The following is a 25,036-nucleotide window of genomic DNA, read 5'->3' on the forward strand; positions in this document are numbered from 1 at the left end:
TAATGATCTATATTAGTTTACCCATAAAGAACAATTACAGGAGTCTGTATACTGGCTCAGCCATTTATTAGCTTTGTGATCTTGGGTACTTAATGTCTCTTGAGTGATTTCTCATATGGAATATAAAGATGATAATAGTGCCTATCTCATAGAGTTGTTGAGATTAAATGAGTTAATCTAAATGAAACACTAGAATAATGTAGCTAGGTATTTGCCATTATTATTAAAATAACAGCTAATTTATTCATATGCTAATATGTCTTAAAGTCTACTGTTATCAGTGTTCTATGTAAGCAATCGTAGATCCTATGTGCTTCCTTATATAAACAGTAAATGCAAAGTATATGCATTCTGCTATGATCACAATGTTTGTCCCCCCCAAATTCATATGTTGAAATTCTAATGCCCAATGTTTGGAAGTGAGAGCTTTGGGAATTGATTAAGTCATGAGGGTGAAGTCTTCATGAATGGGATTAGTGCCCTTATAAAAGAGGCCCAAGAAAACTCCCTTGCCCCTTCTACCATGTGAAGAAGGAGAAAAAAGTCAGCAATATGCAACCCAGAACAGGGCCTTCACCAGAATCTGACCAATCTTGCAAAATCAGAATTTAGAGGCAATTATTCAGATACACTGGCAAAATGCAGTCTTCACCAATCTGACTAGCCTCCAGAACTGTGTGAAATAAATCTGTTGTTATGAGCTACCCAGTTCGTCATACTTTGTTATAGCAGCCCTAACAGACTAAGATACATTCCCATTTTCTTACATAATATTATTTTGTTTCTGTTTGATTAAAAACAATAATGCATTTTCATTTAATAGTCTTATTAGAATTTAGAAATGTGACCTTTCAAAGTTGGTTTTCTACTTTTGAATTTATTGCAATATATATTGCAATATATTTAAATGTTAGTACACAAAGTGACCTAGACTTAGAAATTAGATCACTTAGAACACAATGATCTAGTCTAACCCAATAATTTTTGAGCTTAGGAAATTTAGGACTAGTGGAGTTATTTTTTTAAATTTCACTATTAGTGGTGTCTTAGCTGAGGATTAAACTGTGATCTCCTAATTCACATCTAGTGTACTTTTAACTACTCTGTGCTGATATTATAGGGCTCAAAAAAGGGGGAGAAGGTCTTTGCTGTCCAAATATTTGAACAGAAATATATTTCAAATTGTCTAAGACATCTGATTTGGATGATAAAGTTTGTGGGTATGTATCTTTCTCCTGCCTGGTAACTACTCTCTGTGTCACTACGCTTCTAATAGCTCACAGATTACCATACATATCTAAGAAAGAATTGTATATTGTGAGCAAAGAAACACATGCCTAATTGCTTTTGCTGTGTAAAAATGTACTCTTTTTAAGATGTGAAATATTTATGAATTGACAATAACAAATCTGCTAGAAGATTTAAAGCACCCGAACTTTGGTTCTTTGACTCTACTCTGAAGTTATCATTGGTAACTGGTATTTGAGTTACTCATCATTAGCACTATTGTGCTAATGGATTAACACCTGTTGAAACTTTTCAAAAACATAAGTAATAACCTATGACTTATTGCATCAGAATTTTTAACAGGTGAGAGCTGGGGTTTTACATTTTTTACGTGCTGAGGATTATAAAATGCACCTCCTGTTGAGAGCTACTGCTATAAAAGATAGTTTTGGTGGTTATGGGAAACGATTTAAAACAACCCACCACCTAAAGAAAGTATGGTCCCTAGGTAATCTTTTATACTATTGCTACACCTGTATAGGAATCTTCCAATAATATCATTCCAAATATGTTGTAAAGAACACCAGTTTCTCAATATGTTAATAGGTTTTAGTAGGGAAGTTGGGGATGTAGTCTATAAAGTTTTAGAATTACAAGTTTCAGAAAATACAAGCTTCATATGTTTAAGATCTTCAGAATGTTAAAATAGAGTTGTTTCCCAATTCATTTATGGATTCTTTTATGGTGGACTCCTTTGTATATTCTACATACCAGAAAAACATAAAACAAAAAAGCGTGGGGATATTCAGACTTAAAACTACATTAATTCTGAGAAATATTCCCACCAGAGGGATGACTGTGGGCAGGGGGACGCATTAAGGTTACTGAATAAAAAATGTTGACATTTTCTCTCTATTAATACCAACTTAATTTGCCTACTTCTGAGTAATTATTTGACTCTTTTCAGTCATGATGAGTCAGGATGGAACTCAAAACCTTACCCTTGCCATTCCTGTTTCTGCTGAATCTGTACTCATCCTGAAAAATCATTCTTATACAATACTCTAAGATGCTTTTACTAAACTATTAGAGTTGGCATTAAAGATGATATCCAAAAATAGTAAGTATTTTTTTTTATGTTTCTGTTGAATCAGTACCTGAACCAGAAGTTTAAACAACCATTTTGTGCTGAGTCCACTCTAAGACAGTAAACATCAGCTTTTACTCAAATGATTTATGAACTCATTACATTTACCTTTTTTTCCTCTGCTCTTTGAATTGGTAAAATAAATCCAATGGCAATTATTTAGACAGTGAGTTTAAACCTCTTTGTGTAGTCATCTACAATAATCATATGACCAACAAGAAATGTGTTACTGTCTGTTGAATACTCATTCTTGAAAGTCTCCATTTCTTTCACCCTCGTGTTTCTATATTTTCTCTATCAAGTTATTTGTCTAAGTTTCTGCCCAGTTATTTTTTTTTTTATCTTTGGCCTTGGTTAGGCATAATACTTCTCACTTTTATTTAGGGCATTTACAGTTTTTGGTTTTCTAATTTATGTATAATCTACATGTATTTATATAGATATGGATCCATTTATCTATCTGAATAAACACCAACACAAGTACAGACTTTTTTTCTGCTTCTGTACTTTCCCGGCTGTGTTATGGTAACTTCCCTCTGTAACTGTGTTTCTTGGCTAAGATGTCTGGTAACCATTATTTACAAATAATATACTCTTTTGTACAAGGTTAGAATATTCTCCACAAGGGCATTAAATGCCAACCGTAGTTTAATGTATTAGGTTTTGAATTCAGTGTTTGCTTTATAATGAATATTACAGGCTTTTTTTTTTAGAAGTTATGTTTATGGATAAACAAATCAGTCAAACTTTTATGTTATTTTTTTAAAATTATTTTTATTGGAGTATAGTTGATTTACAATGCTGTGTTAGTTTCAGGTGTATGGAAAAGTGAATCAGTTATGCATATATCCACTCTTTTTTAGATTCTTTTCCCATATAGCACAGGGAACTCTACTCAATATTCTGTAATGGCTTATTTTGCTATCTTTGTTTATGTTTAACTACAAAAGGTTTGCTCTCTTTTAGAGTCTATTTATAAAATCTTCAGTATTTTCCTTGGTGATATTTTCATTCAACAATGATACTTTGAGCACCTACAACATACCAGGCAACATGATGAACTATTTTCCTAAATGTCAGTTTATTTTGCATTAATTATAAACATAAAAAATGTGGGAATACACAGCATTTACATCATTGGAAAGACATTACTTATATTGGTAGTTTTATCATTTTTTTCATTTTATACAAAATTATAATACCTAAAAATTTCTAGCTCTTCATAGTAACAGTTTGTCCATTTTCATTTTTGACTAAACATTATGGTAAGTGCATCTGTGCAAAAGCTTGTTTTATGAATTTCAGGGAGAGTAAGACGCATAACTCTGTGAGGCCCACTATGGTATGATGTCCCTACTTCCCATTTCATGATTAAAATACCTTGAAAGATTGAAATTTGGACTAGTCGTTTATGAATTATAGTGAAGTGGCATCATATATATACTTAATTTAACCTTATTTAACTAAATTTTCTAGATAAATATAGATTTTACAAATGAAGAAAATCACATTTTTAAATAGTTCTGCTGCCTGCCTGCTATTCTACTTAACAAGTATATGTCTACAGTAGTGGATATAATTAAGCCTGACAAGAGTAAATACCATTGTGAAAAACCTAGGAACAAGTATGACTAACTTTAAAGTTTGGGGCTATTGACAAGGAAACCGTAATTACTGATTTAGGTAGCCAAGCAAATAAGGTGATAATGTGACCCAGGAAAGAAAACAATGAAAAATTAATTTGGAACCATAAAGAAATCTGAATAAGGAAGCATCAGAAGAACTGATACATCTTTCATAGAAGGTTAAGATAATGACATTAAACTAGAATAACTAGGAATTGAATCTTTCTGTATTGATGATGTGTTTAGATTATTGAAAACCTGGGGTAATTTTCTTTCTGAATGTAATTTCTCTATGAAACTATGTACTATGGTATTCATTAAGTAGTTTTGCATGAACATTACCATACAGAGTTATATATACTGTGTATTATTGTACTTATTGGACAATTTAAGGAATTTTCAAGGGTAGTTTTGCTTAATTGTGATTGTTTGCCTTATTCACTGACTTTACAATAAAATTTAACCCCACTTTATCTACTTCTCCTTAGGAAAACCCAAAACAGTTTTTCTCTATTTTCCTTCATCTGTGACCTTAACCACTCTTCTATACTGCAGTGACAGAAGGAGTAAAACGTACTATGAAGGCACATAGAAGGGATATCTAATTGACACTTCTAAGGCCTCCTGACAGAGTAATATCTTTACTGAGATATCAAGGATGGGTGTGAGTTAGCCAGTGGGTGGTAGATGGTGGAACACTATTCCTAGAAGAAGATCACATGTGCAGAATTCAGGAGTAGAGAGAGAGGTAGAATGGAACATCAAACAAAATTCAATAAGGCTGTAAAAGTAAGCTGAATCAGGAAAAGTAGGAGACAATAAAGTTTATTAGGAATTTTATCTTTGTCTTCAAGGCAGTAGAAGATTACATGACTTGATCAAATTTGTATTTTTAGAACAATTCTCCTAGATGTTTTGTAGGGAATGAAGTGTAACTGCTTTGGCCATTTATAAGCTATAGCAATAATCTAGGTAAGAGATTATGGACGTACTGGGGATGCAGAGAATTATTAGACAAATTTAAGAACTTTTTAGGAGGTGCTGATTGGATGTGTAAGATGAAGTTTTGGAAGGCATCAAGAATGATTGTTTGGCTATTGGCAAGTTGTAGGGATAATGGCATTATGAAGGCTTTGTCCTGAGACTGCACATTACTGAGCAACATGTTGAAAATGATTGCAAGACAAACTTCATAAACATGTGAAGAGTATACATTCTAACGTGAGGAGTATAGATTCATAATAAACTAATAAATTTCTGAAGTATTATTCTCTTTGTCAAATCAATGCCTAAAATATTTTTTGCTCTTATTTGTTTACTTTTGAGTATTAAGATGAAAGAATATACAAATTATTTGTTTAAAAATAAACACTTTACAGGGTTTTTATTGAAAAATTAAAACTCTGTAAGCATTATGAAACAGTGTAAAATGTTTGGAAATGAAATTTCTGAAGAAAAACTTTCTCATTTGGTTAAAACATTTAACCCCAAACTAACTTAAAAGTGCTTCAAAATGGTCTGAAAGCACATTTCTTTTTCTTACCAAATAATATTAAGGTAATCATTTTTAAAAAGCATAACAACTTAAATTGTAGAATCAGGGCATTTTTTTTTCCACCGGAAATAACTATTTGGTCTAACTTCTCCACACCTGATTTTGTGGATTAAAAATAAAAACCTTCACAGAATTGTTACGGGATTTACACTAAATCATTAAGATGTTGATTAACAGAGTCAGGTTTAGGATCCTTGTGAAGTACTTTGCTAATTCCATGTAAACGTTATCTTAGTTATTTGACCATTTGGCACATATTTTTTCTTAATCCTTCTTAGTGAAAGTATTACTTTAATCACATTTGGTTTGAAAGATAGTTGGCACAACATGCCTAGCACCACAGATCTGGGGATCTCCCTTTTGAAAAGCATCCCACAGTTGTCAAGGGACACCTCAGAAATTTAACTTCATATTTGCTTCTTCATACAACTACTCCAAACTGGCTAAGTGATACCAGAGAGGCATTTACCTTATTGTAAAGGAGTTTAAATAAGTGCAAATATCAAAGTTATTCTAAATCTAAGATTAAGCAAATACTAGCAAAATGAAGTGGGAAAGTCTGTCATGTCACAGAACCACAGTCAAGTTCTTCTTCTTACCCCTGTGAATATTCAAAGAAAGGGTTTGTGCTGCAGGTTAATGACTCTTACCTACCCCGTTCACCAGCAGAGGAAAAAGAGGTAAATTTAATGAGTTCATAAATCATTTGAGTAAAAGCTGATGTTATTGTCTTAGAGTGGACTCAGCACAAAATGTTTGTTTAAAACTTCTGGTTCAGGTACTGATTCAATAGAAACACAAAAAAAATCCTTACTTTTTTTGGATATCAGCTTTGATGCTAACTCTAATAGTTTAGTAAAAACATCTTACGAGTATTGTATAAGAATGATTTTTCAGGATGAGTACAGATTCAGCAGAAACAGGAATGGCAAGGGTAAGGTTTTGAGTTCCATCCTGACTCATAATGACTGTAAAGAGTCAAATAATTACTCAGAAATAGGCAAATTAAGTTGGTATTAATAGAGAGAAAATGTCAACATTTTTTATTTTGACTTGCTAGTTACACTAGTGATCTTGTCCTAGTTCTAACCAGTTCACCTAGAGTCACTGAAGATAATATAATGGTAACACATTATTAAAATAGAAACAAACTGGAAGATTCCCTGTATCATTTCATTAGTTTTTGTATTTCACTTATTTTTGTCCATTTTTTTCAGTTATACTAGTTCAATAAAATCCTCTTGAAGCTATGTAAAATGTCCAGGTTTTATTAAAAGTTGGCCAACATAAAAGAGGATGAAAATTTTAAAAAGCTTTAAATCTATTAAGAAAATGCTGGAAAAAAATGTCTTAAGTTGACAGAAGTCCATACCTGACTCATGTACAACAATGAAAGCTTTATGTTGGCTCCAAACATTGCATGATGTAGGTCATAGGCAGAGACCCCTTCATAAAGCTGGTGAAAGCTGAAAAATTGTGGTTTTGTTTTCTGAAAGCTTATTAACCATTAAAATGACTTTCCAGTGTTTGTTATTTTGATTCATAAAATAATATAAATTGAAGGCTAATGTTGCTCTTTCATAAACTGCTTTTCCCTACTAATATTTTTATTTTCTTAATGTTAACTGGACTGGCAGCAGCAGGCATAGCTAATCGATAGTGTAGTATTCTATGTAGATTTAAAATAATATTTTTAAAGTTATTATTAACTCTATTCATACTTTAGAATTTATGCCTATCAACTAATATTTATTGAGGAATTATTATGTGTTAGAGACCATGCTCGTCCGTCTTATACCAACAGTGAATTAGACAAGCTCAGCCCCTGCCTTCATGGAGTTTTATAAATATTAGATAAATTATTAAAAGTATGATGAAATCTACTAAGGATGTTGTGGGGACTTATGAAGGACTACCTATAAAGGTAATTTTACAGTTTCAGTTCAGATATGTTGTTCGAGTTCATTTTGGAACATCCTTAAAACTTAATTTTGAAACCCAGTCTTTTCTTATCAGGTTGCTCAGAGTGAGCTAGTCTTTTGATTTTCTCCTTTGGGAAACCTACTTCAGAGCTGGTTGATACTAACAATTATGCTTTCAAAAGAAATACCCATACAAGAAAAAAAATAATAAAACCAAAAACCTGGAATAAGAAATCAAGTTATAATTGGTGTTTCATAATGAAAAAAGAGGAATTAAAGCTTCACAGATTAATTTGGAAAAAATAGTAAAAGGCTGGAAAGTTCTGCCTACCTTAGAACTTTCAAATCCGTGCCTTTATAATTGCTTGTGTAAGTTATGGTTTTCTTGCAAAAATAGTTGTGTCTTTCTGCCTTTCAATTATACACTTTTTGAGTACATGGTGATGGTGTCTTTGGGATAGTGCCTGACACATAGAAACTACTCAATAAATATTTGTTGAATAAGTGAAAGAATAAATGAATCCTTAAGATTTCAAGAACTGAGTTCATTTGATATTAGAATTCTTAGAAATATATTTTTAAGTGGATTGTTTTGTAGATATGGAACAAAACTTAGTACATTCAACTTATATTTTTTCTACACTGTGAACACTTCTGAAGCCTGTATTTTATCTTTAGTGGCCCACCCTGCCTCTGACATTGAAAGTATTGGATTTCCAAAGATGACCTTTTGGGTTACCCTAGTGTCAGTAAGTGTTTGTCATTAAGTCTGACTCCCATCTGTGCTGACTTTTGGAAAAGTGTATGCACATGGATGTGCGCACATACATACACTTTTAAGTGTTTAGTGCGATGTTAATTATCAGTTTATTTGGTGATTGCTAATAATAGGTTAGACCATTGACCTTCCGTGTAAGATGGTCATCAGTTATTCAGGTTAGATTGTGAAAGCTGGGTAGAAACTGATTACAGATTTAGAAAAGGGCTGTTTGACGAACGGTGAGGGAAAAATAATGTTTGCTTGTTTGGTCAGATTAGAAATTTACTACCTCAAGATAAGTCACTTTAAGATACTGCTTATTGAAGTATGGTGTGACTAACCTTATCTAAGCTTTTTTTGCTTATCTTTATACCTGTCAGTAAGACAAACTACAGAGGCACATTGGTTGGTTATTTTCCTTGGTGAAAGAAAGAGTATGTTTTTTGAAGTTTCAGATTTACTTAGGGTAGTATTTTAAGGTTTGGATTTTGGTTTTTCCCCTCAATATTTTACATCTTTCAAAAGAAAACACAATGACTTATTGATTCTAACACTTAATAAACATTTATGAAATGAATAAAATAGCAAAAAACAGCCACAGCAGACTGGCTGATCTATATTCGTAACAGATGACAGTTCTGTGACAGTTGGGTTATTTTGAATTTGGAAAACCATGAATTTATCTTAATTTTTTAAATTTAATTTTTATGTGCCTAAGAAGCTATAGAAGATAGCCTGAAAGTTCTTCAGATTCACCTAAATGAATCTCAGTACACAGGTGTTGAATTATAATGCTATATACCTGAAACTTATATAATAGAAAATAATAATAATAAACATTTAAAATTTAAAAAAAAATGAATCTCAGTTTGATCTTTTGTAAGGACACACACATTTTGTTAATAATACTTATTGCTGATGTCAAATATTTCTGAAAATATCAAATATTTCTGACAATATCAAATATTTCTGACACTATGATTTATAAAACAGTTTATATTATCCCATGTAATCATGGTTAATATACATTTTTTCACAGAGGAACTTAGAGATTCTGTAATACATCAAAGGTAAATGGCAGAAATAAAGATCCCAACCCAGGTCTTCTGATTGGATTTTTCCCTATACTTCTTTTGAGTTCCATAAGTAAATAAGTTTTGATTAAAAAAATAAGATACACATTTCAAAATAAGAGTTCAAGTCATCACATTTCTCATGTATAACACTATTGGGTAATACATTAGGAATATAGCAAACTATAAGGCATGGCCTCTAGCTGTTGGGTGTTCATAATCTATTTGGGCAATAGGAGATATATATAAAAAGAATAACAATACAAGATAGTATGTGGAAAATGAGTGGTTCAAGCTATAAGCCCTATAGAGAAAGGAGAGATTGCTATGGATTGGAACTACTAGGGGTGACTGAAATGACTGAAATGGGCTGTGCTGATTGGAAGACATTTAAGACAAGGAAAGTAAGGAACAAAAAAGGAAGATGTAGGAAGCCTGGAGCCCTTGGAATAGTTTATATTCTATGGTAGAAGGTTTGTGGGAGGTATGGTCAGAGAGGCAGGTGAGGGTCATGTTGTAGGGAGATTTGAATGTAGGACTAGGATCTTAGGACCTTATTTTATAGGTGATGGGGAACCACTCAAAGTTTTTTGTTTGGATATGGCATGTTGTAAATAGCATACATTTTTTTTCTGGTCTAAGGACCTGAAGATCAGAGCCTTCTTCTTTCAGTAATTTAAGAGCTAAGGAGCCATTGCCATGAATAACATGTCTCAGGACATTAATTTTTTTGTGTGGGAGGGAGGTGGGTTCGGGGGCTGGAGATAGGTGTATATGTTTGGCGGGGGACCAGAAGGAGAATGGTGACAATCTCCATTACAGTTCCATAGACTCTTTGTGTATATGAAGATATGTATATTATGAAGAAGGAAAAAAAATCCATAGATATGAGATAATAAAGAATTCCTAATAAAATTAATTATAAATCTGAAAAATGATTTTTTAAAATATCAATATTTAGGTGTTTAATCATCAGAGACTTAAGTTTACCAGGTAGTTCAACTCATGGGGCTTAGGCAGTTTAGCCAACAGTGTCATTTCACTTCAACATTGAGAGCACCCAGGAAGGCCAACACTCTGCCCCTCTCATGTCTGAACTACTGCTGCCAAACTCCTACAGTTCTTCTGTCAGATGAGAAGAAGTGTGGCTTTCTGTGGAGCCTCGTTTTACAATAACAAGGCTTGTGTGAAGATTCCCCATTTTCTAGAGGCAGTGAAGCTAATTAGAACTTGAAATTCATCCCACAGCTCTGCCAATCAGTATTTCAGCTGTAGTAAGTTAATTGGCAATAGTTTTTTCTTTTCTTTCTTTTTTCTTTTCCTTTCTTTTCTTTTCTTCTCTTCTCTTTTCTTTTCTTTTTTTAATTTCCTGGAAATGGTGAAAGACACATTGTTATGACAAAGAGACTGATGATAATATTAAAAACTGAGAATTCTGGTTGTGGAATCTCAGAAAAAATCTCCCCTGTCAATATCAGATTCATACTCTTCTGCCTGGATTTGAAAGCTTGCAAATTTATTTAACATGTCTCTCTATCTTCATTTTCCTTCCTCTCTTTACCTGCTGCCCATACTTATCCAGTCTCATTTCCTGCATCTTTTTCTCTCATGAACACTCCTCCAAACAGGCCACACTCCTTCTCATTACCCTTTGAACATTTGTTATTCTTTCCAACTATATTCAAACTCTTCCTCACAGCTAAAATGAGTATGTATTACCTGGTAAACTTAATATGAATTGATTTTTTCCCTTAAAAATAGCATACAAAACTTGAAAGTGAAAACTTTGTCACCATTAAAAATATCTAGGGTTATGAATAATATAGACATTTTGGAAGTTCCATATTTGGCTTTGTGTAGATATAGTTCAGATCTCTTCTTTTGTATATAAAACAGCTTTGCTTGTTTCAAGATCCAGAATCATTGTTCAAGGTATCCAGAGTCAGAATAGAAATAAAGTATACAGCCTTGAGACCAAATAGAATGTGAGGACCAAACATCAGCAGAAGTAGTGGAGAGAGGTGGGATGGCTTGAAATTTGAGGAATGCTCGAGCTGAGCAATTTAACACGTAGGTACCAGATGTTTGGAGTAGCGCCTCATTTTCCTGGTTACTGGCATTGCAGTGTGAAGAGGAAAGGATAAGATGGAATGTTTTCCTTTTTTAAAAGGCTGTATAATTATTATCAAAACTTCATGTTAAAGACATATATATTAAGTGAAGCTATTACAATATGATTCGCTATTGCATGTATGTAGTAAACTGAAGGGAAAACTGTTTCTCATGGTGCAAACACAAACCAGAAAAGATATATTTGGTTTAACCAGTAATTAAGCTTATATGGTAGTCATTTTTCCTTACGGCAGTGTTACAGAGAGCTACACTGTAACTGTAAAGAGAAAGGAATAAAAATGGTGCAGTAAACTGACGTGAAACTCTTGGTTATACAAAACTCTTAAGTTCTTTGTGGTACATAATGGTAGCCACCAAGAAGTTTAAACTGTAGGAATAATAATAAATTATCAGATTAGGTTTTCCTACATATACAATTATCAGCTAAATACTTATTAACAAGTAAAGACAAAATAATTCATGAACTTGTTCTATAAGCTTGAAGAAGTTCCAGCTGTGTGTCCTTTTAGGTGTTCCAGTCACCCCCTCATATAAAATGTTCACTTTTGACAAATATAAAGATTCCTGAGGTAGGAATGGCAATTTTTCCTGGCATCAGGCAACAGTAATCATCCAGAGTTCACAACTAGACACAGAACTACTTGAAGATTTAGCACAGGGCATCATCTCTAAGAGTAAACAAACCTCATTGGATTCTTATAGCCTGTTCATAAAATGGTGGGGAGTATCTCTAAAATACTTTAGCCAATTTTTGTATCTTAAATGCCTTTAATTTTACTCATGAGAGCTCATATGCAATATTCATTATGCACATTTTCATACCTTGTTTTCACCAATAGATACACATTTTTGTCGTTCAGTATACTAATTAGTAAATCATCAGTTATTGAGATGCAAATAAAATAAGTGCCTCTAGTAGCCCCCTCAAGTATATAGACTTTATTATTAGAATCCCAGAAAACTACTCCTGGTCCGTAATTCTTGAGTAGATGCCACACTCTTACTAATACACACCTTTAATCACATTGCATTTTAAAGTAAATTCTAGGCATTATAACAAATAATATAACCATTTGATGTATAAAATATCCTGTTGGGTGCCAATGCGTAAGTTGTTATCCGGAGTTTTGAAATGAATGGCAGAACTTTTATGTAACTTTATTTTTTAAAAGTTCACCTTACCTTTTAATTTAAACTTAACATTCTTCCCTCATAAATGTCCAACAATGTCATTAAATGCAATCTTTCTCCATTTTACAAGTCTATCTACAGTTGAAGCATCCTCTAACTCTGATAGTTTTGCTAGTTTTATTCATAGACAAGATTGTACTTTGTTGATTGCTTATGTGATTGAGTAAACCCCGTGTAAGAGCTGACTGGGTAAGAAATCAGAATTATCTTCCTTAGTCACCTCATAGCTTAATAAAAATCAGGGAATCATTCAGCTGGAATACGTTCAGAGAAAAAACCCCTTTTTATTTACCTTTCTTTACTCCCAATACATTTTTAGAGGTTAATAAAATAATGTATAAGAAATCTAATGGAACTTACATGTCTTAATAACTTAAGCAGCTTTGGAAAGTAAAATATGCTTTGATGAACATTCAGTTAATATTTTATCAATAAGTAATTTGCCTACCAGGCAGAAATATTTTTTAATTGTCATAATGATAAAATATAAAAGCAAAAGCTGTGTGATTTGGGCAAGTTACTTAACCTCTCTAAAGTCTTGGTTTCCTTGTAAATAAAATGAAGTTAGTAAGTACTTCACAAGGTTAAAGATTAATAAGATAATATTTATAAAACCCATAGCAAAGTGTCTAGCACATACATTCTCAAAAATGGTAGTTATTTCCAGGGAAAAAAAATCAAAAGAAGCATTTCAAGAGAGTGGTCAGTAGTGTCCAAGTGATATCAGGTCACTCAGAGAAGCCTGGACTGCACAGAATGAGAACTCAAAATGCAGACTTTTCTTCTAGAATGTGATACATGTGTGCCTGAACAACTACTCACTCTGCAAATTAGCACACTAAAATTAATAGAGCTTATGGGGAAAAAAAGTTAAGTTTTGGGCAGAGCACTTAAAGTCTATGCAGCTTTACATTGTTGTTGTTAGTTTCTCCAGTTACAATCCTAATCAAAACATTAACTCCATTAAATCTCTAACATTTGCACCAAGCATCACAGTCGGCAACCCTTTGCATCATCATACTTCCTCTTAAACGGAGGAGATAGGAGGTATTGAATGCATTTGATTGCACTAGTTTCATCAAAATTAAACATCTGATTTGAGATACAGGGAGAAATGTCTTCACAGCTCTTTAGGTATAATTGCAGCTTCAGCAGAGAGCTTAACCTTTGAAAAGTATAGGGTTCTTGACTCCACTAAACCAGCCCCTGTTTGTGCTAACGGGATGGACTTGTATAGGATTTTTAGACACTCATCTCCACTTTTTAAGGCCTTTATACATTGCTAAGGTTTTTCTCTTTAATTGGGGTGAAAGCTTGCCCCTGATCACTTTTAAACATTAACAAGCTGGAAAAAAATCATATGAACCAACAGGACATCCAGAGTCCAAATTATACTGATATTGTTCATGATTTACCAATAGCAAAGGAGCTCTTCTCTTTTACAGAAACATGTGTTATAGAGAATATACTGTGTATTGGATGGAACAATGAATATTCTGAACTCTCCTAAAGCTCTTGGCAATTAAGTTTTTCATAGAGAATAAAGGAATATAAATCAAGCCTGTTTCTATTGTTGCTTCTGTTTCATGTATATCAAACATTTTTCAGGGTAATTTAATGGTTTAGCCACATTAGAGACATCTGATAGTATTTTCTTACATTTTTCTTGTGCTTATTCCCTACAGTTGGCTAAAAAGTTTATGAAAATTATCTCTGGATCACTAGAAGTCCCCATTCCTGCTAACAGTTACTGTTTTGCTGTCAGTTTGATTCATTATTCCCATAGCAGTATCCCCCCCACCAAACACCTTTTAGAGGTGCCTCTAATTCAGTTTTATCTATGCATTTGAGAAGGTTGTTGCTCAAGATAGGCAAAGACCATTTTGATCAAGTTGTTCCGTGTGTACAATATACTTCAGATTTTATATTGGTATTAAAGTATTATATACTATCTAACTAGCTCACTTCACCAAACCTGAATAAATAAAAAAAATAATTTTGCTATATTTCAATGTTGATACTGTGCTCAAAAATTATATGCATAATTTTGTTTGGTCACATTTTTATGTGATTTTATTTTAGCTGCTGTAAGAAGAGATGATTCCATTATTTCAAGTCCTGATGTCACTGATATTGCACCAACTAGAAAGAGGAGGCAGCGGATGCAAAAAAATCTTGGGACAGAGCCTAAAATGGCTTCTCAGGAGCATCGGCTTCAAGAAAAGGAAAAGTAAGTCATTTTATTCTTTGTCAAATAGTGAGATGACATTTAAAAATCTAATATATAATCTTAAAATTATATTTTTATTTCTGAATTTACTTACAGCTATTTTTAAGAACAAAAATTATGATTTTGGAAATTGTAAAATGTTTGAATCAATTTATTCTCTGGTTTTTGGGTAATTCCTATTAATATTTAAAGCAGAAGTGCTAAAAATATAAGTAAATTTTTTTTCTTGTGGTTTTTATGGATTAATTAGAAATGGCATGTAGGATACTAAAAACATTAGAATCCAGCTTGTGTTCAGTAAAGAACTTCGATCGAATTTACTGCTTTAAAGAGACTCATAGAACATTCAACTTAGCCACTTGATTTGATTATGCTTGGTATTTTTTCAAGTAAAATATCTCTTTGTAGTAATCTATTTATTTCTATTAGATTTTGGAATTATAAACTGTATTTTCACTGTTTTTCACTTTTTGCTTCAGATTGCCCTCCTTCAGTATACATCCCAATTTAGTTGTCATATGTTGAGGTGTTGGGATAACTAACATTTCATTGCAGTAAAACAGTCTGCATTTATACGGAATATTATCAGTTGAATCCAAAATGAATGTACAAATCATTTGTACGTGTGTGTGAGATATATATATATATATATACCCTAAGATTTTATTTCTTTTTCTCTAAACTTTTGATTAATTTAGCAAATGGTAGTTGAACAATAGCCTTGTGACAGATGATATTACAGACCACTGGTATTCAAAGTATGGAATGAGGATCTGAGGGTTCCCAAGGCCCTTTGTGACGATCCACAGGGTCATCCCTTCTTCAGTTCCATAGCTATGTGAGGCCAGATTTTCTTCGTATATTTTAATTAAAATAATAGGTCATATCTGTTTGAGTGCAGAAGCTAATGAGAATCTAACTGTTTTCATTCAAGCCAGCCATCAACAGATTTGCAAAACATTGACCTCGCAAGATTTTTTGTTTGGGAAATATAATGATTTTTGTAAAGAATATGTTATTCATGTTATCATATACTTGGTTTATTATTATTTTTAAAATATTTAATACATATTTTAAGTTTTTTCTCAGTTTTTATTTTGAATATGGCAAATACAGTCCACATGAATAAAAGTTCTTGAGGTCCTCAAGAACTTTTGAAAGTGTAAAGGGGTCCTGAGAGCAAGAAGTTTTAGGATTCTGTTATAGACAATGAGGATGCCAAGACAGGCACAATCCATGCATTCAGGAAACTGAACCTGATAGGAGGGAGTTTTCAAGTTTCTTGCATAAAAGTTTGCATTGTACAGTTAATAGTGGCATTGTTTTGTTGTCTGTTTATCATTGGGTTTTGAGTTTATAGTTGCATTACCATGGCTTATTAACCATTATATCCCATTAAATTTAGCTAGGAAGCCTGACTTCATTACTTGTTTTCAATTCTAAGCATATGCTGGATTTCAAACATTTCTGTCAGTCGCTCACAATGGTATTTCCTCTGTATCTCCTGCAGTAGCCTCTCAGTAGAATTTACATTCATTGTATGACTACCACATGATTTCACATTGTCTAAGGAAATGCCCAGTAGTTACTGTTGTTTGTTGAGAACAAAATAATTGTAGCTATGGCTTTCCCTCATTCATTCATTCATGTATCATTCTTTTAACATATGTTTACATGCTGAGCAGACTTGACACAGTCCCTGATGTCATAAAGCTTAGTCTACGTGAGAGAAGACAAACATTACTCATACGATTACATAGATATGAGGAGTACAGTAGTGGAGTAGAGAGCAGAGATTTAGGCAGAGGAAACAGCCTGTAAACATGCGCTGAGGTGGACTGTGTGAGGGTGATGGCAGTGGAGGGAGCAAGGAAGGGAGGGCTTGCGATGAGGCTGAAGGCTGCTCAGAGGCCAGTCCAAGCTGGGCTGTGTGACCCTTGTTAAAAATTCAGCCTTTTCTCATGTATATGATAGCATTTCTGGTTCTCACATCGCAGAGGACTTTTCTTCTTGTTTTCCCTACCCTTTGATATTGCTTTTTGACTCTTCTTAAGGGTTATCAAAATATTAGATTGACTAGAAATCTCTGATATTTTAGTCATTATTGTGTCTTCTTAGATATAGTCATTTAAAATTATCTAAAACTATCGTCCTTCCTTTCTTTTTCATTTTTTAATTCTGCTTTCAAACTGCTGAATGTTGTACAGTTTTGGATTCCCAGTAGTAAAACTTTCATTCTTTTGAAATACAGGAAACTAGAAAATTGAAAACATACTGAAACTTATGTAGAGTACTCACAAGGATAATAGCCTAAATTGGCATGTGTTAGCAGTCCTGGGGTGCAGAATTGTACTGACATTTTGCCTTTTTCTTTGGTAAATATAAATTTTTTTCAGGAATATTTTTAGATCTTTGATGATCTCCCACTTTTAGTAAGACTCTGAAATCCTTGAATCTGGTACCTATTGATAAATATTCATTAAAAATTTCAGTGTGACCAATCCACACAATATGATTATACTTGGGGAACCCTCATCCTGTCTGTCAACTAGCATCAACACTAAGAGTTATTATTCAACATAACAATGTACTATACATTCCTTGCTATTTACTATCTTACATTACTTGAAATTATGATTTGTAGAGTTGTTTGGTATGTCCTTTTAATTCTACATATTAAACAAAATGAACCAGCTGACAAAGACTACAGAAACTGTGAACTTATTTTCATCCTTATATACTTTATTAATATCATCAAGTAAAATTCTGAGTGTAAACAATGTAAAATCACTTTCTATAAATATACAATGGCATGGACTTCCCTGGTGGCACAGTGGTTAAGAATCCGCCTGCCAGGGCTTCCCTGGTGGCGCAGTGGTTGAGGGGACACGGGTTCATGCCCCGGTCCGGGAAGATCCCACATGCCGCGGAGCGGCTAGGCCCGTGAGCCAGGGCTGCTGAGCCTGCACGTCTGGAGCCTGTGCTCCGCAACGGGAGAGGCCACAACAGTGAGAGGCCTGCGTACCGCAAAAAAAAAAAAAAAAAAAAAAAAAAAAAAAAAATTGAAAAAAAAAGAATCCGCCGGCCAATGCAGGGGACACGGGTTCGAGCCCTGGTCCGGGAAGATCCCACGTGCTGTGGAGCAGCTAAGCCTGGGCGCCACAACTACTGAGCCTGCACTTTAAAGCCCGTGAGCCACAACTACTGAGCCCATGTGCCACAACTACTGAAGCCCATGTGCCTAGAGCCCATGCTCTGCAGCAAGAGAAGTCACTGCAGTGAGGAGCCTGTACACTGCAACGAAGAGTAGTCCCTGCTGGCTGCAACTAGAGAAAGCCCATGCGCAGCAATGAAGACCCAATGCAGCCAAAAATAAATAAACAAATAAAAGTAAATTTAAAAAAAAATATATATATATATACAATGACACAATATGTATTTAAATTAAATAACACTATATTTGGGCTTTATTAGACACCCAGCTTAAAGTTTTAATGCTTTATCATATAACATAATAATTGAGGAAGAATTTTCATTTCAATTTTTTAAATTTAAGAGCTCTTATTAATTCTTTCAACATCCTCAGAAAGCTAATATAATAAAAGTCTATTAATACCATTTTGTTGGTATGACATGAAATCATTATGGTTAGGTAGACTAGTTGGATTATTTTAACAAAATGATTAATCCAGTCATTATTCACTTATTTGTCTAAATTGAATCAACGTCCCAGTCTGTTGAAATTAGCAACCAGTTAACAAAGTCAGCCAATAAACAAAATGCTCAGTTTAAGTGATTTAATCAATACTTTAATGTCTGTTACTCCTTCAACTATTTCAGCTCATTTCTCCCTACCTGCAAATTCTGCTTTACCTTCTTTTGGCTGTTCTGTTTCTCATTTCTGTAGATTTTCTTTATCAAAAGCAAACTACTTTTTTAAGAGATACTGAAATTTGTATCTGAACAAGGGACCTATAAATGAAAACTTTCTCTTAGAATCAAGGCTCCAGACCCTGGGAGAGGTGGCCAAGAAGAGAGCCAAACCCAAGTTACAACCAAATCATGTTTGTACTGGAGACCAAGACAAGGAGCCAAACACAGGGCTACACCGTGCAGACCTAGTTACCAAAACCGGGATATGAAGTTCTTATTGGAGCAGGAACAAGGGTTATCGCAAATCTCAAGCAACTCTAACTTAATTCTGAGCTCCTCCTTAAATGACTCTTGACTAGAAAAAGCATTAGCTTCTGTGGTCAAAGGAGCTGCTAAATATATAGGTGGAACAAAATGCCTCTAGCTCTGAGATTTGAATAGTGGGGGGCAAGAAAGCTCAGACGTTTATTGAAGTTAAATGATATTGAGTACAGAATTTATTCTTTATGGTAACATTCACAGACTGCATTCTACAGAATTATATAGAAGGAGATCTTAATAGGTACCCCACAGAGGATTTCATATTCAAATAAGTTTAGAAATTGCAATTTTTAAATTCAGTTGGAATTTCTAAACTTATTTGAATATGAAACCCTCTGTGGGATACCTATTAGGATCTCCTTTTACGTAATTCTGTAGAATGCAGTCTGTGAATGAGAAGGAAATCCAAAAAAGAGGGCATATATGTATACGTGTAGCTGATTCACTTTGCTGTACAGTATAAACTAACACAATATTGTAAAGCAACTATACTCCAATTAAAAATAAATAAATAAAACTAAATTGCCCTCTCAACAAAAAAAGAAATTGCTGCATACCACAGCTACCACGCTCCCTTATGCTCCAAACCCTAAAACTTGGAGATTTATATGTTAAAGGATCTAAAAAAATCCATAGTAAATAATTCATTTGACTTGTTTAATCATTTTTCAAAAGTACTCAAGCATAGCACTGTCATGCAGTCTGCTTTCCTCCCTCCCAAAAAGGGATTAGTGACATTCCAAGGGATAGCATTCTTTAGGGCCGTAGTTTGGGATACGAACTCTCAAAATTCTCAAACATTAGTGATTTTAAGTATATAAGATCCTTTCAACCATAATTATAGAGTTTTAGGCATTAAATGTATCTCAAGAACAAAATGTTAGTTTGTACATAGGACCTTCCTCCCCATCTCCCCACAATACTACTGCTTAGAAAACCTCCTACTTGTCCGACCAACTGCCCTTCTGGGAGCAGCAGGGTCATTTTCTAAGAGAATTCTAGTGATTGGAACACATTCGACAGCCCTAAAAGAAGGAGTTCAACATCATCTCAGCTACAGGATAAAATCATTAAAATAGTTTGGGCCAAAAGTACAAAAAAATACTTGTATAGTCTTTAGACACTTTTATGTAGTCTTTCTTTCTGCAGGATAGCAAGTAAAAATATATAGGTTCACATCTCTTGTGTGAGGCACACAGACATGATTTAGTCTTCTTTGTGATGGATGTCTTCTGAAAACACAGAGTTCTAACACATTGTTCCAAACAACCTTAAAAATAATATCAAATTATAACTTTTCACAGTTGTTGCTTCTTGAACTGTAAGGAAGAAGTTTTAACTCTGTGTTCTGAATCAACCTTTAAATGGTCCCATTAAGTAGTTGTGTAGCCGCAATATTTTAGGTGAGTGTTAGGTTGTAAATCAACACGTGAATCCGCACGCACATGTGGACTCACGCACCCCTACGTTGTTCACGATTTAATTAGCCAAGGTTGCACAATCTTATAGTCCATGTGGCTACACAGAGCAGGAAAAGGTGCAGCACATCTTAGCATAGTATTTCTTCACCTCCTTGGAGTGGGGTGAGGTACTACACAGCCACCACTGATACAATTTGTTTAAGATATAATCTTCCTCGACTCAGAAAAGCTCAGTCTTTCCTTTTTATTCTAGAAGCTTACAGCATCATCCTGGATGAAATTGCACAATCCATGCACTTTTGTTTAGAGGAATAATTATACACATCAGGCTCTCCTGGCTCTGCACCAAAGTTCTCATGTCTATCAGAGCCTTCCAGGGTCCTAGAGAGTCCACTTCCCCACTGTAGCCCAATTGCAGTCAAATAGAGTTTAAATAGAGTTTAAATCAGCTATATGCATATGTATATCCCCATATCCCCTCCCTTTTGCCTCTCCCTCCCACCCTCCTTATCCCACCCCTCTAGGTGGTTGCAAAGCAAGGAGCTGATCTCCCTGTGCTATAGCTGCTTCCTACTAGCTATCTATTTTACATTTGATAGTGTATATATGTCAGTGTTACTCTCTCACTTCATCCCAGCTTACCCTTCCCCCTCCCTGTGTCCTCAAGTCCATTCTCTTCGTCTGTGTCTTTATTCCTGTCCTGCCCCTACGTTCATCAGAACCATTTTTTTTAGATTCCATATATATGTGTTAGCATACGGTATTTGTTTTTCTCTTTCTGACTTCAGTCTGTAGGACAGACTCTAGGTCCATCCACCTCACTACAAATAACTCAATTTTGTTTCTTGTTATGGCTGAGTAATATTCCATTGTATATATGTTTTAGAGTAGTTTTAGGTTCACAGCAAAATTGAGTGGAAAGTACAGAGAGTACCCATGTACCTCTGTCCCCACACATGCACAACTTCCCCACTCTCAGCAACCCCCATCAAAATAGTACATTTATTACAATTGATGAACCTACCTCGACAAATCATTATCACCCAAGGTCCGTATTTTACAGGTTCACTCTTGGTGTTGTACATTCTGTGGATTTGGACATATATATAATGACAAGTATCCACCATTGTAGTATTATACTGAATTGTTTCATTACCCTAAAAGTCCTCTGTGCTCCACCGATTTATCCCTCTTTCCCCTTAACCTCTGGCAGCTACCAATCTTTGAAATATCCCCATAGTTTTGCCTTAACCAGAATGTGTTATAGTTGGAATCATACAGTATGCAGCCTTTTCAGATTGCATTCTTTCACTTAATATACACCTGGGCCTCCCTGGTGGCGCAGTGGTTGAGAGTCCGCCTGCCGATCACGGGGATATGGGTTCGTGCCCCGGTCCGGGAAGATCCCACATGCCGCGGAGCGGCTGGGCCCATGAGCCATGGCCGCTGAGGCTGCGCGTCCGGAGCCTGTGCTCTGCAACGGGAGAGGCCACAGCAGTGAGAGGCCCGCGTACAGCAAAAAATAATAATAATAATAATATACACTTAAATTTCCTACATATCATTTGATGGTTTGACAGCTCATTTCTTTCTGGTGCTGAATAGTAATCCATTGTCTGGATGTACCACAGTTTATCCACTTACCTACTAAAGGAATCCATTTATTTCTCAATAAAATGAGGTTCATTTTCTTTGTTTCCCAATTGTAAAAGCACCGCATGCTTATCTCCCCCGCAAAAGCAGAAAGTATACAGAAACAAAATGGTAGCTAGGAAATGCATAATCCCACCCACACGGAGACCACCGCTATTAACACCATGGTATTCTGTATATTTGCAGATCTCTTCTCTTCCACACTTTACGGGCAAAACAAGGCTCATACTGTTTATGATGTAGCCTGCTATTTTAATATTTAAATATGTATTTCTACTTTAATAGATACATTGCTTCAACATCATTTTATATTTATAGTGTCCCATTGTGTAAATGTATCATAATTTCTTTAACCATTTCCCATACTGTACATTTAGGCCTTATCCACATTTGTACTATCACAAAGAATGTTGTATATACTTGTACATAAATTTGCACATATGACTGATTGTTTCCTTAGTATGAATTCCCCAAAGTGAAATTACTAGGTTAGTAATGTACTTATTAGGTATATGTACTTGTTAGTCCTTTGTTATGTTTTGACAGAGTTCCTCCAGAAAGCTATCATAGCTGGTACTCCCACAAGCAGTGTTTGCCTTTTGTTCTTTTATTTTCCAATTCATTCTGATCATTGCCAGGTCATTTTAATCGTTTAATCAATAAATAGTATCTCATTGTTTAATTTTTGTACCTAACCTTTAGAGACATCCTTCTTCTCTGGCATTTATTGATTATTGACATTTCATCTTTTGTTTATTACCTATCCATAACCTCAGCTGATTTTCAGTGGAGGTCTTTGTCTCCTATTGCTTTATATCTAAGAGTATTAATTTTATTTTACCCAGACTATCATTTGCCTTTTAATTTTTGTTAATGATATTTTGTATTTACATAAGTTAGTAGTTAATCAAATCCGTCTATCAATAATAATGATAATATTTAACATTCACTGAATACTTATGTCCTAGATACTGTGCTAAACCCTTTATATATGCCCTTTATATGTCTCACTAAACTATACCCATTTTATAGATTAGGAAGCTCAGTTCTAGAGAGATTAGATAACTTGCCCAAAGACAATGCTACATCTGTGATTTTGAATCTAGGATCATCTTATTCCAAAAACCATACTTTTTAGCTACTTTATTATACTGCTTCAATAACTAATATTTAATACGATTAGTGTGCGCCAGGGGTTGTGTTAAGCACTTAAATTCCTTTAATTCATTCATTTAATTCATTCAATTCTTACAGAAACTCAGTGAATTAAGAGCTGAGTAAATATCAGATTCAGTGACTTTCGACTGTTTGTTCAAAATTTCTACAATATCACAGTAGAGATAGAACTGCAGCTCTGTGAGTACAAGGACTGGTTTAATAATACCTCCTGCCTGCCTTTCAACATGTATGTGAGGGTCAGATGAGATCACATGAATGAAAGCACCATCGAAGTAGGAAGCTCTAAGACTGTGATACACTGTTATTTTTAAAGCACTGTTTTCCCAGGGCTTTTGGCTAAATCTTGGAAATCTCTTCCTGAAAAGGAAACTTTGTTTATGGAGTTTTTAAACCTGTAGTGTTTCCTTTCCTCATAATTCTTATGGAAATGAGGATTGCCCATACCTTTCTCAGCAAATCTTCTTTCCTTCCAATTAGCAGTCAATAAGATTATATTGAAGGAAAATAACACAATTGGAAGACCGGGTTTTAAAAGCAGTTGATAATAAGTAAGTAAATAAATAGATAGATATTTACATTATATATATGCATTTGTATTCTATCATTTTGTTTCATTTAAAATTTAATTTCAAACTCATTCAAACATTTACTCATTTTTTACAGTTTATTCATTTGCATCTGCCAATTTAGAATATGGTAGTTGACCATCCTCTTCTTTCAAAAAGAACCTATTTTCATGTTTATACCTTGATTGCTTTTTTTTCTAATTTAAACCGCAACATACTTGATGTGTGTGTGTGTGTGTGTGTGTGTCTGTGCGTGTGTGTATTTAATTTTCATGGATAATATAATTTATGAGATTTAAATATCTAATTCTTGAAGGTTTTTAGTAACTGAACTTTAAACTTCTCTAGTGTCAAATTAGGGACATAAAATGTATGTGCAATTGCTATATATTTGCTTTGGTCATCATTAGCAAACCTCATTTTTTATACAACTTTAATTTTATCATAATGTTTATCTTAGTTGCAAAAGTAAACACAGTGGTGGTTTTAAAATGAGATAGGTTTTTATTAACTTCACTGTGTGTTTACCTAACTCTTCAGGCTGCGGCTCTCACTTTCCTTGCTGCATGTTTTGATTAATGGCCCCCTGGACTTGTTCCAGAATATACTGATTATGGTCAGTGCATTTCAAAGATGATTTATTAGTTGTGTTTGCAACTCAAAATAATTAAGTAAAGATTGATCATATGCATTATTATAGGTTTGCCAATAAAATCAGCAGTTACACTTTAAGATACCGGTTGCCTGAGTGGACTTTTTTAGCTATACAGAAAGGACAAAATATTAATATTTTTAAAAAACATATTCAATATCAACCACAGCTTTATGGCCTTTTAAAGCATGATTATTAAATGTGTCCAAAGTTTAGGCTTATAAGTACATGCATTTTAAGTTCTTTTTTAACATAATTTCAAAATAATATGTTTCAATGGAGATTACATAGATGTTTAAATAGAGTATTTCCATGTTTATAGCTCACCCTGGGAACAACCTGTACTACAATTCCCTCAGGCTATTACATGCATTTAGATTTCAAATTACTGACAGACTTGGATTTCTGTTTTAAAACAATTTTAATAAGAAGCTGTTATAATCTTTCTGTGTTTTAGGTAAAGGGAATTTATCACATATTTCATATATACTATATTTCTGTCACTTGA

At 34.0% G+C, this 25,036-nt stretch overlaps 1 protein-coding gene across 6 annotated transcripts in view; it reads left to right on the forward strand.

Moving 5' to 3' along the window:
- XRCC4 (X-ray repair cross complementing 4) overlaps positions 1–25,036 on the forward strand; it is a 316,241-nt gene that overhangs the window by 149,610 nt on the left and 141,595 nt on the right. For 5 of the 6 annotated variants that reach the window (XM_067731169.1, XM_067731168.1, XM_067731167.1 and 2 more), the window contains exon 7: positions 14,716–14,863. In XM_067731169.1, the coding sequence (XP_067587270.1) occupies positions 14,716–14,863 (148 nt within the window). Of the gene's footprint in view, positions 1–14,715; positions 14,864–23,787; positions 23,813–25,036 lie in introns of those variants that run through there. The other variant, XM_067731170.1, reaches the window with a different exon arrangement.

This window comes from Pseudorca crassidens, chromosome 3 (genome assembly GCF_039906515.1).
Source record: "Pseudorca crassidens isolate mPseCra1 chromosome 3, mPseCra1.hap1, whole genome shotgun sequence".
Taxonomy (NCBI): domain Eukaryota; kingdom Metazoa; phylum Chordata; class Mammalia; order Artiodactyla; family Delphinidae; genus Pseudorca; species Pseudorca crassidens.